Consider the following 13,277-nt stretch of genomic DNA (forward strand, 5'->3'; position numbering starts at 1 on the left):
TTAGTGAGACATTGTCTTCGGCGACATCTCAAAATATTCGTTAGAATATAAACTTTGAAATTAAGCAAAAAAAAAAAATAAATTTTTTTGAAAATTTTAGGGTGGCGTAACCCCTTAACGAAAATGAAAATTCAAAATCATATTCTAGCAATATTACAGAAAAACAGAATTTACGGAAATAAATTAAAAGTGTTTAAAAAGTTGTTAAAAAGCGGTACAGTTTACAAGTCAGAAATTTACACGAGGAGCCAAAGTAACAAATTCTATGTGTGCGAAGTATAATAAGAATGGTATCAATTACTTTAAATACCGTTGTTAACCATGTACATTCTAAAGTATGGGAAACGCTTATTAGCCGTACTTTACTGTAGGGGAGAGTAGGCTACATTGAACCAGCGTCAACAGTGAACCACTTCAATTTTCTGAGAAATGACTGAGTGAAATTTTTTCGTATTTAATATACTGTAAGATAAGCTATCAGTTAGTCATAGGAAAGTATGGGAATCGCATAAGTCTGTCTCACTCCCACTCATGGGATATGACTGACGTGGTAGGTTTTCTTACTGTATATGGGTGATTCTACAAACGAAGGACGAAAATCAAGAAAATTTGGACACAACATTTTTTTCTCATTTAAGGTCTGAAAAGTATTTTAACTTCAAGTTAATGGTACTAATAAAGACATCCATAAGTGGCCAGACAAAATATTAAATTTTACAAAAGTTATGGTTATTTATAAACAATTTATCCAGAGAATTAAAATCGTGTCAAGAAAATTCACATTAACATAAAAATTAATGAATGGATTTTTATAAAATTGGTTACTCGGGGGTTTACGGGGTTGCTGATTAAGAATCCAATGTCAGTTTTTCAAAATTCAAAACGGCGGATCCAATATGGCGGACGACTTTTGAAAAAACTGATCGTATTCGTCTAAAAATCGTTACCCGGGGGTTTTTGAGGTCGCTGATTAAGAATCTAATTAAATGAATTTTAAAAAAATTGTTCGATTTTTATTAAATTTGATTTTGTAAAATATATTTAAACGTTAAATAAGTTATTAACCTAGAGGAAAAGTTAGAACTAACAATTTACAAGTTACCACCATTTTCGCAACTTTTGAATCAGATAGTTCAAGATTATTTAAAATACGGAATACTTGATGCATACGGAAATTTCCGAGGACTGAAAAGAAATCGAGTACCCGAAAAAATCGAATACTAAATACTTTGAGTACATCTCTAGTTTTTAACGTTGAGTTTAATTTTGAATTTACTTTTTAATAATTTATTAATTTATTTAAGTAATTAATAATTAATAATAATAATAATAAATTGTAATTAATTAATTAATTATGATTATTAAAAATTATTTAAAATTTATTTATTTATTTTTATACATGTATGAACTATAAATATAGTAGTAGAACTAAAAAACATAATTAAATTGTTTGAACAAATTGTAAAAACAATGGTTAATTTGAAAAAAGTTGATCTCGGATTGGTACACTGAGAAAACTGGAGTATTGGACTAAACATCTGGAGGGACAAATCGTTGATATTTGAGAGTTAGCTATTGGATAACAATCTAAATGGTCAAATACACCATTGACAGATATTCGTGCCATTTCTCTTGGAGGGAAAATGAGTTTATAACAGAGGGACAAATTAACCATCTTGAGAAATCCCTTCCTTATCCGGCGCGAAATGAATAAATGGCAACCTAACCCCTAAATTAAATACATAAAATGTCAGAAAAATAATTTCGCGCGCATCAGATCGTACACATTTTCTGCGCAACTTTTAACCCTCAGATATAATGGGAGAGAATATACAAGTAGATTTCCATTATCAATTCAAAATTTATTTTAGAAGGACTATTTAACTCTCTTCATAAGCAAAGGAAACATACACTTTTTGAACCTCTAAACTTGACTCTCCAGTTTTCTCAGTGTAATAAGCGAAACAGAAAATCACCGAGTAACGATTTTCAGACGAATATGTTAAGTTTCTCCAAAATCGTCGGCCATATTGGATCCGCCATTTTGAATTGAAAAATTTTAAAAACTGACATTAGGTTCTTAATCAGCAACCCCGAAAACCCCCAAGTAACGATTTTTACGAGGATCAATAAAAGTCATCGGTTTAATTAATTTTGGTTGTAATTTAATTAATAATTGTTTATAACAAATTACCGATGGTCTATTTGTTTCTATAAGCACAATTTCACAAATCATAGAATTGTAAAAGTAAGTTCAAGTGTCTAATAATAAAGAACTACTTTGATTTTAGTGGGCTAAACTTTATTCATATAAAAAAATACTTATTCCATTTGTTTTTTTATGTCAATATAATTATTTATGCGAAATGAAAATTGAAAATTCAGTTATAGCAATTTCTTGCAAATTTAATTAGGATTATTTTAAGACCAGAAAATCGAACAATAGTTGAAAATTGTTAGTTTTACGCTATTTTTAGTGATATAGTATACATCCTATCTCAAAAGTGCCAGACGAATGAGAACCAGACGAATGAGAATTTGGCATTTTTTGTTTAAAAAAATAGAAAAATAACATTAAATGAAAAGATCCTTCAGTACTATCTTATAGAGAATAATAATCTACAAAACATAAGTCTATAGAATAACCAAAAAATAAAATATTTTTTTAAAAAATGTATGCCAGACGAACGAGAATTTGTCTGGTCACAACACAATCTCCGTAACAAATTGAGAAATCTTGGTTAATAGATTAGAAGATTCAATAAAACCCGATTGGTATCACATTTAGTTTAGTTTGATTAACAACTACAACAAACAGTCACTTCATCAGAATGTTGATTTTTAATAATTTTTACATTTTTTGCACTGCCAGACGAATGATAAAAAATTCAGGGGACAAACTTCGCGAAGATATTTTATAAATAAGATATAGAGAAACGTCATAATTATTTTCATATTAGTAATCTACAACTAATCAAAATTACTAATTCAGTATGAAATTTCCGCAAAACATTTGAAAAGTGATATTTATTTTCAATATGAACTGTCATTCTCCAAAAGGGACATGCCAGACGAATGAGAATTTAGCACTATAATGTGTATTTTTTGGAAAAAAATATTTTTTTTTCATCGGTTTTTTTTCTGTGCCATAATAGAAACCATTAAGATTTACAATTTCCATTAAAAGTAAAATTATTCTTTCCAAAATTAATATACAAAACATGCTTCAGACATCAAAATTCCCTCTTTTGTAGAATCACCCATATGTTAGTTTTACCGAAACAAACTATGTCCAAAAATTTCGGGCACGTAGGTTTATTATTTATAAAAAAAATTTAAAAAAACTGTTTTTCACGTACAAAACAAAAAATTTTGTGAAAATATAATCAAGTTTTTTTTTGAAACAGGAAATTTTAAAAATTAGTAAACTTATGATTTATTTCGCTTTGGGTATCAACTTTAATATTCCGATGTGATAAAGAATTTTAACTCTTACATAAATTTATTATAAACAATTTTTGTTGTGAATGTCATGTGAATACAGTGAGTGCAGCATCATTAAACCACCCGCAAAAGCAAAGAATTTTCAATTTTAATAGTTGTAAAGTTGTCTGCTCTACTAATTAGTAAAAAACATACTGAAAGACATGCTTTCATCACAATTGTCAACGTGATAAACTTAAACTGTCATTTTTGCTACCTACTCTGACATCGAAATATATTAGTCTCCTATATTAACCAATAATAACTATTTAACAATAATTTTCTATTTTTTTGAGTAAAAAATAAGATTTTTTACAATGTGTAAGTGGAAATATTATTTTTGAAGTAAATTGTAGTGTTTTATTAGAGGTGGTTCAATGAAGACACAAATCCTTCAAAATAAGAAAAGTGTAACTTGTTAGAAAAAAATTAAATTTAATTATTTAATCATAATAATTTGTGTTTGTAACGTTTCTATTAACTAAAGGAGTACTTCAGTTTAATTTTGATACAAAAACCTGATCAAAATTAGTAAAATTTAATTAGTTCTTAAACTTTATAAAAAACCAGGTTCAATGTAGCCTACCCTCCCCTATTTGGCCCATACTATTCTGTACTTTGATAGACTTTGCTGGATTTTGCCCGTATGATTTTTGTGACACTCCTTCCGGTCTGCAGGCGCCCTCGACCTCCACTCGTGTCACAAAAATCACCGTAAAAAAAAGGCTGCCTTTATACCCTTGTTGCTTAATATACTATTAACCGGACTACTCTGTTTCTCTTTATAAATGTTCAAAGAATAATATACAATTTTTAACAAATGAAATTTGTTAAGTTAACTACTTTTTACAAGACCCAAATGTTGACAAAAAAACCAAAATAGGTTACTATTGGCAAAAAATATTAATTCTGAAAAAAACAAGAAATTTAAACTGCTAATCATGGTTTCTAATGACTTTAAGGTCACTGATTACAAATCTGAAGTCATATTTCAAAAATTCAAAATGGCGGATCCAATATGGCGGCCATGAAAATTTTTAAATTAATCAATTTATAGAAAACTTCGTATCAGGGGGTTTTGGGGGTCCCTGATTACAAATCTGAAGTTAATAATTTAAACAGGACCTCGATGATAATCAGAAATTAGAAGGTTAGTATTTATTAGCTTGATAAGGTTAATTCACAAATTAGATGATACGATTTTATATACATATTTTGACTCCATCATCCTTTGTTACACTTTCTACATAGTAAAGATTAGAAAAATACATGTGATGTTACACTTAGATAGTTACACTTAGGAAAAAGGGTACATAAAAGTATGGATTACACTGTGTGACAGTAAATGGCACTTTAAATCGGACCTATCCTAACTTGTTCGTCTTGAGAAACTCAAAAAAGCAGTATGTTTGAAATTTCCTAAACACTCCCAAAATTCAATTTTAGGGGCAAAAAACCGTTTTTTGTGTATTTATGTAGAGAATTATATGTATCTTCCGTAATTTTTAACCGATTTTCAAAATTGTTCTTTTGTTTGAAAGGGGAAAAGCACATCTTTTTAACCGTGTATTTCTCGTTTAGTCAAAACAAAAATTGACAAAACGGCGGTTGAAAATATTTGCGATTTATCGATTTTCATTACATTTTTTTAACTTAAACGGGTTTTTTAGAACAGTATTCGAATTTGCAGATTTTTTAAATAATAATTTCTTAAAAGTATACTTAATTCTGCGTAAAATGATCATTTTTTAAATAAATTTTAATACAGATTGAGGGAGATACGTGAATTTTCAGATTTTAAAATTTTTTCGCTAAATTTACAAATATTTCAATTTTGTTGTGGAATTTACATCAGGGCACATTAATTTTTGTATTCACTAAATTTAATTGACTAACTAAAATGGCATGCATGTCAAACCTGTTTTTGATAGATTTAAATAAAGACAGAGTCCGTATTTAGAGGGGGGGTCCGGTTAAATTTTAACTTTTCTATATTTATATTGTTTAAGTGTGTTAATGTTTTTTAAACATTACTTAGGAATAAAATCTATTCTATATTATCAAAATTAATAAAATTGTTCAGTATTGCGAAAAAGCATATGAAAAGATCGACAATAAAAAATAATTAAAAAATGTGGTAGAAGTTCAAATTTATATTTTACGAAATTTTAAGGCATTCTTATATAAATTGTCAAATAAGTATCTGTTATTCTTTATTTGAAGATTATATAATAGATTTTAATCCTAAATAATGTTTGAAAAACATTGACACACTTAAGCAATATAAATTATAGAAAATTTAAAATTTAACCGGACCCCTTTCTAAATACGGATTCTGTCTTTATTTAAATCTATCAAAAACAAGTTTGACATGCATGCCGTTTTAGTTAATTAATTAAATTTAGTGAATACAAAATTTAAAGTGCCCTGATGTAAATTCCACAATAAAATTGAAATATTTGTAAATTTAGCGAAAAAATTTTAAAATCTTAAAATTCACGTATCTCCCTTAATTTGTATTAAAATTTTTTCAAAAAATGCTCAGTTTACGCAGAATTAAGTATACTTTTAAGAAATTATTATGAAAAAAATCTGTAAATTCGAATACTATTCTAAAAAGCTCGTTAAAGTTAAAAAAATGTAATGAAAATCGATAAATCGCAAATATTTTCAACAGCGCTTTTGTCAATTTTTATTTTGACTAAACGAGCAATACACGGTTAAAAAGGTGTGCTTTTCCCCTTTCAAACATAAGAACAATTTTGAAAATCGGTTGAAAATTACGAAAGTTACGTTTAATTCTCTACATAAATACACAAAAAACGGTTTTTGTCCCTAAAATTAAATTTTGGGGGTGTTTGGGAAATTTCTCACACATCATTGTTTATAGTTTTACTAGACCAACAACTTGTAATAGGTCTCCATAAAAGTGCAGGCAACTTTTTTTATTTTGTCACACAGTGTTATTAGTTCACTTTAACTAATCGATTTATTAGGAACATTACTATTTAAATCAGAGATCGACTTTTTTTTATCAAAATAGTTATTTCTAATTATCTTAAATTTAGGTAGAACTTTCACAAAAATTTTGTTCACTAATGGGATAAGATATTCCATAATTAAGTATCATAAAAAATTATTAATTTTTTAAACATTATGCCCGACAGATTGGATCCGATACCTTAAATTTTTGAAATCTGACTTCAAATTTGTAATCAGAGACTCCCACAACCTCTTGATACGAAGTTTCCTAGAAATTGAATAATTTTAAAATTTTCAATGCCGCCATATTTGATCCGCCATTTTGAATTTTTGAAATATGACATCAGTTTTGTAATCATCGACCTCAAAAACAATAGAAACCATGATTAACATTTTAAATTTCTCGTTTTTTTAGAATTAATATTTTTTGTCAATAATAACCTATTTTGGTTTTTTTCTGGTCAACTTTTGGGTCCTGTAAAAAATATTTAACTTAAAAAATGTCATATGTTAAAAATTGTATATTATTCTTTGAACTTTTATGAAGAGAAACAGAGTAGTCCGGTCAAAAAATATTAATTTTCAACGATTTTACAGGAAATCTACGCAAAAAGTTTTTTCCCATGCAAAATTTCAATAGCCTATAGGCACCACTAAATATTAGTTTTAAAAAAATAAAAAAATACGTATCTAATTTTTTTCAATTTGTGACAAAATGCGACCCGGAAATGGACAAAATTCCAAAATGTCGTTTTTAACGGCCACCCTAATATACATAGGGTAATGTCACCTTGAGTGGACCGCCTAAGCTTTTTTTCGAAAAAATTCTTTATGTAAGAAAATTAATCGGAGGTTTCTGTTCCATGCTTTAGTTTAGATCCCTAGGTAAGTGTTTACACTATAATAGCTCTGTTTTATTTTTATTTGGAAAAAACAATTAACTTTCAAAAAATAGCTAATTTTTAAGGAATGAAAAAAATGTAACCTTGAGTGGACCACTCCTAAAAAATTGTAAAAGTTATTATATTTTCTTTAATTAATTTAATATTTCTGATATATTAAAACAAAATTTATGCTTATGCAGCTTCAGACCAAGATTGTGTCGCAATGTTTACAAGTGAAACCACTTTTAATAATTTTGGCACATATCACATCAATATCACAAAAAAATTAATAAAGAACATAAAACATAGTTTCAAACCAATTTATTGTCAATTTATTTCCTTAAAAATGGTAAACTGACATTAAAAATTTAAAAAACAGGAAGTCCTCTCATGGTTATAAACAGTGGTCCACTCATAGTCAAATACAACTTTTTATAGCAGCCACCACAATTTTTTTTGAGTCAAAATTATCACTTAATTAAACTAAGACAATCAATTTCAATGTCCAAAGTCCTACCAAAAAAAAGCATGAAGGCATGGGCAAGGTCGAATATCGAAAATATCGAAGAGAACTCGCAGCGCGATTAGGAACAAAGCATTAGAGAAAGGCATACTCATAAGCAAAAGTGCATGATGCAGATGGAGCTGCGGTTGTCCGATTGTTGGTTGGCGCAAACTTTTAAATATGCTGATTACCTTTTTTGAAATTTATTCAATAAGTTTTTTAACATATAAATATTTTGCATTTTTCTTATATAAATAAGCAGGTTATAATTTTTTTAATACTTGAATTAAATTGAATTTTTTTTAATACTTGAATACTTGAATTAAATTGAATTTTTTTTTATTGAATTAATTTATTTCCTTTTGTAAAGAAATTATTATTATTTATTTATTATTATAGAAATTATAATAAAAAATGCAATTATTTTAATAATTTATTTCCTTTCGCAAAGAAATTATTATTATTTATTATTATAGAAAATTATATTAAAACAATGCAATTATTTTAATAAGATTTAATAAGAAAATTTATTTATAGAAAATTATAATAAAACAATGCAATTTTATTTTAATAAGATTTAATAAAAAAATAAAATTTTTTTAAATATTTAATAATGTAATAAGAAAATTAAAAAATACATTGTATTAAAATTAGAAACAAATTTACTTAAATTATTTTTTTATATTTTTTAAATTAAAAAAAATTGCTTATAAATCTTAATAAACAGGTTATAATTTTTTTAATACTTGAATTAAATTGAATTTTTTTAATGCTTGATTAAATTAATTTATTTTGTAAAGAAAATTATTAAATAGAATATATATAATATAATAATTAATGCAAATTAAATTATAAGCATAGGAGAATAATTAATTCAGAATGCAATTATTTTTTAAATATCAAATTACACAAAAAGTTTATTACACAGCCAGTGGTAATAATACACATTTTTTATTTTTCATAACATAAATAAAAATCTAATCAGACTTATTTCACATTTTTCGTATTTTTGGTCATACTTAGAAATCTAATTAGACTTATCTCACATTTTTCATCTTTTTGGTCATATAACCGATTAATACAGTCGAATCTGTCTGAATGCAACTTGATTTTTACATTTTACAAGCATTAAAAAATTGTTTAATAATTTAATTTTTGCAATATTTTTGCAATATTCGGTAACTGAGTGGTAATAATTTTTGTTAAATATTTTTGAATAGAAATTTTTTTTAAAAATTAAATAGAGTATTATTTAGACAGGTTTGACTGTACTTAAGTTTCAGGTAAATACGTAACGACAAACTATAAGTATTTTCTATTGAAATAGAACTGCCCAGTGTCTCTTTATTCTGGGAACCATGTGGTAACAAATTAAAAAAAATTAAGTTTTAGGTAAATACGTAACGACAAACTAAAAGTATTTTCTATTGAAATAGAACTGTCCAGTGTGTTTTTATTCTGGGAACCATGTGGCAGAAAATTAAAAAAAATTGAAACGAAAACAAAAAGTTTAAATATATTATTAAAAAATTTTAAACTTGATTGAGAAAAAAAAAATTTTAAACTTGATTGTGAAATCATAATACGAACTTTAAAAAAAATGCAATATTGCATTAATTTTTTATATTTTTGATTTTTTTCGGGGAAGGCAGTTTCGGAAAGTCTTCCTTTCTGAATAGACGTTTTTGAGAATTTTCAGTATTCTGAGAATTCTCAGAACAAGGTGAGACAACTAGATTTCCGGACGGTGCATGAACCAAATGATCAGCAGGCAGCGAATTTTCCACAGAAACATGTCGATTAGGAAGATGATTTGAAGTTCCAGCATTTGAATCTTCTCTTGGCAATTTCTGAGAAAGCTGTTGATGCACAAAATTTTGATTTACAGATCGCGAATTCTCCATTGGACGATTAGCAGAAGGTTCGGAATTCGTATTTACTCGAGGAGGAGTCCGAAATCCTTTATCCAGTTCTTCTTCCGTGACAGATTTATTTAAGTCTTCGATGTCATGCATCGCAGTTACTTGCAGCACAATAGTTTTATGCTCATTTTCGCGTAGAGTCCCTTTGACGCTAACAAATCTTCCTTCCTCATGATTTGATTCATTGTTAAATTGCGAAACGTTAACAATGAGCTTATAGTGTAGATCGGTTATAGAACCGCAGCCGTAGGAGGAGTTATTAAAAACCACTGGTTCAATCTTCATTTTTATGTAGGCATTAATATCTGAAAAAATGATAATTTAATATTATTTTAATAAGAAACAATAAATTGATTTTAAAGGTAATTGAAAATAAAATTTTTGCGATATTAATAAATAAAAAGAGATTTCACAACTGTAAAAAATAAAAGTAGGAAATACTAAAGAATGAATTTATAAAAATTAGAAAAATCAAATTTGTTTCATAAAAATCAAAATTACAATAATATACGAAAATGTTTCTCTAACAACAATGAATCCATTAACAGAAATATTTAAATTAATAATATATACATATGATACTTACTGACGCGTTTCCCAATGCCGGAGCCAACATCTTTCATTTCCATTGGAGCGTAGACAGGTGAATCCTCAATTTGTAGATCGCCTAAAACTTCAACTTTCGTGTAGTCTTGGATGGATATCTCAATGGGCATCAGCCCTTCTTCTTTTCGGTAAAATGAAGCGCTTGCTGGGATTATTTTCCCTCTTGATATTTTAATTGTCTAAAACAAATATTAAAAAATGAAATGAATAGAATATTTTAAATTTAATCATTAATTAACTGTTAAAAATATAAAATCATTTGTATAAAAATTAAAAAATTTATTTAATCAAAATAGAATATTTCTAAATTCAAAAATATTTTTAAAAATTGGTAATTATCAAATATAATTAAAAATGATCTAAAATTTTCATTTGAAAATCAATCAAACATGAGATGAAAAAATAAATATTAAAATTTAACTAAGTGAATAATAATAATAATAATATAAATAATAAAAAAATAATATAACAATGAGGCCGTTCAAAAAATACGTGTAACGCTTACAGGGGGTCGCTATTTGTAACGGTCAGCAGAAAAAATGGCGCCAATGTATGCAACAGTGCGTTAAATAAAGAGGGGGGTAAAATTAAAAAAGCGTCACGTATTTCCTGAACGTCCCCTAATAATAAAACAAATTACCTTATGCAGCAATTTGCCTTCATACTGTTTATGCAAATCCTTCCACACGACGAGTCTGAGTTTGCGATTCTGTAAATTCGATAATATGTATCGCACTGGTGAATTAGGAGTTTCCCTCCTATTTATTGTCCTTTCTAGAACTGCGAGTGTCACTTTTCTGAAAAACAAGTAATTATTAAATAAATAATGAATTAAATAATAATATGAAAATAAGTAAAATATAACAAAAAATTTATATTTTTTTCATTTTTGGTAGGAAAAAGTTTAAAAGTTAACACGTGTCTTAGTTCATTTAATATATATTCTCTTTTTTTTAATTAGTAAAACATATAATAAAAATACTTACATAGTATTATCACCTAAGGAAAAAGCATCCAATTGTTCGTCGCTGCAGTAAACAATCATCGTGATGATTCACAATTACTACGATTACGTTTACTATGCCACGCGTCCGCACTTGCCGTTAAATAATGCAATAATGGCTTACAGGAAGAACCATGAAGTTGTAAAACATAGATTGATAGAGTTTACTACTTAAAGTCCAACGCACAACAAATTTGCAAAAGTCGTTCGCGAACTGTTGTGCGTGGACCTTTACATACATGAGAATGCACCTTAGTGAGTCATGAAAAGTCGCAATTCGCATGTTCAACCCTAAAGCGAAAAACTTTTATTTCGCATACCCATCTTGAGATTATATTCTGTTTCTGGTTGTCATACGAGAAAAATAGAATAATTGTTGTTTAAAAAAGTGTTGTGCAATCTAATAAACAAAAAAAAAACAAAAAATTGGAGAAGGTATTTATTTGTAATATCTGTTTAATCTTTAGAGATTGACATTGTGATTTGCGTTTTGTTTTTTTTTATTAAAAAAGCAAAATAAATTATTGTACCTATATTTTGGAACTATATAATTATAACAAAAAGAACAATTAATATTACTTAATTCAGTAATTAATATTAATATTATTTAGCAGTTGTATTGCATATTATTCATTACTACGGAAATAAATCGACGAAGGTATTTATTTTTTAATATCTACTTAATCTTTCAACGTCACTGTGATTTGTGTGTTTTGTTTTATTTATTAAACAGGTAAAATCAATTATTGTATATTTTGCAACTATTTATTATATAAATAAACATTTTTTGAAAAAAATGTTCTTTGTTTCCTTAATTTTCAACGATACTTTATATTGCATAACCTGTAAAATAATTGAGATAAAAAGAAAAATAGTAAAATAGACTACAGAAAAATAGAAAAACAGACTACAGAAAAATAGAAAAACTGATTACAGAAAAAACAGATAAAAAGAAACTTAGAAAATAGACAAAACAAGACTGCTTAAAAGATTATTCTGAATAAAAATCAACGAAAGATTTGTTACAAATATTAGAACTCACATCGATATAGAATATTTAGTCAAAAAATGGAAAAAAATCGAAAAAGAAAAGCACAAAGCCAAAAAATTAATTTAATTCCTGATGCTGAATTGGTTATTATTCCTGATCCTGAAAAAAGAAACAGAATTGAAATTGATATCGAGCCAAATGTTTTGATTTTGAATGAAAGGAAAACGAAATCATGTAGAGTTCACGATAAATTAGATATTACTAAAAAAACAAATAAAATAGAAATTAATATCGAGCAAACTAATTTAAGTAAAAATAGAGCAGAATATATCCTAGATTCACCTAATTTTTTAAATAGTCAACCCATTAATACTTTTTCAAATAATCCTTTATTGGATCATGACTATTTCACTATTTCACAAAATCATGACGAAAGCGCCATTAACAATAATATAATGCAATCTAATGCAACTCAGTCAGTAAACAATTATATGTTTAATGAACACAATTATGCTAATAGCCAAAGCATTCCTTCATCCGCTAATGTGACGAATGAACATTACCTGGGTGCGATGGACATTCTGTGTATTCATTGCAACGCAAAACATTTTGCAGCAGAAAAAGTATCAAATAGGGGAAACTCTTTTAACGATTGCTGTAGCCACGGAAAAGTGAGATTAGATCCTTTGCCAGATCCACCACCAGTTTTGAAACAATTATTTAATGGCACTCATGATTTTTCAAGTCATTTTTTTAATAATATACGTAGTATTAATAATTCATTTTCATTTGCATCTTTTAATGCCAATTTAGTACAATTTAATAATAGACGACCGGGACCTTATTGTTTTAAAATTCAAGGGCAAATTTACTATCAATTTAATACATCATTATACCCAGA

General features: G+C 27.0%; 2 protein-coding genes across 2 annotated transcripts in view; both read right to left on the reverse strand.

Annotated features, from left to right (window-relative positions):
• LOC122506255 (octopamine receptor beta-1R-like) overlaps positions 1-13,277 on the reverse strand; it is an 848,536-nt gene that overhangs the window by 151,684 nt on the left and 683,575 nt on the right. The gene's annotated exons all lie outside the window — the stretch shown is intronic.
• On the reverse strand, positions 8,880-11,565 carry LOC122506256. The gene is made up of 4 exons (XM_043618348.1): positions 11,369-11,565; positions 11,023-11,179; positions 10,363-10,561; positions 8,880-10,081 (listed from the first exon to the last, which is right to left on the reverse strand). The coding sequence occupies exons 1-4, from the start codon at positions 11,425-11,427 to the stop codon at positions 9,468-9,470; spliced, it is 1,029 nt and encodes a 342-aa protein (XP_043474283.1). The 5' UTR covers positions 11,428-11,565; the 3' UTR covers positions 8,880-9,467.

Source organism: Leptopilina heterotoma, unplaced genomic scaffold (genome assembly GCF_015476425.1).
Source record: "Leptopilina heterotoma isolate Lh14 unplaced genomic scaffold, ASM1547642v1 Lhet_40, whole genome shotgun sequence".
In the NCBI taxonomy this organism is placed as follows: Eukaryota; Metazoa; Arthropoda; class Insecta; order Hymenoptera; family Figitidae; genus Leptopilina; species Leptopilina heterotoma.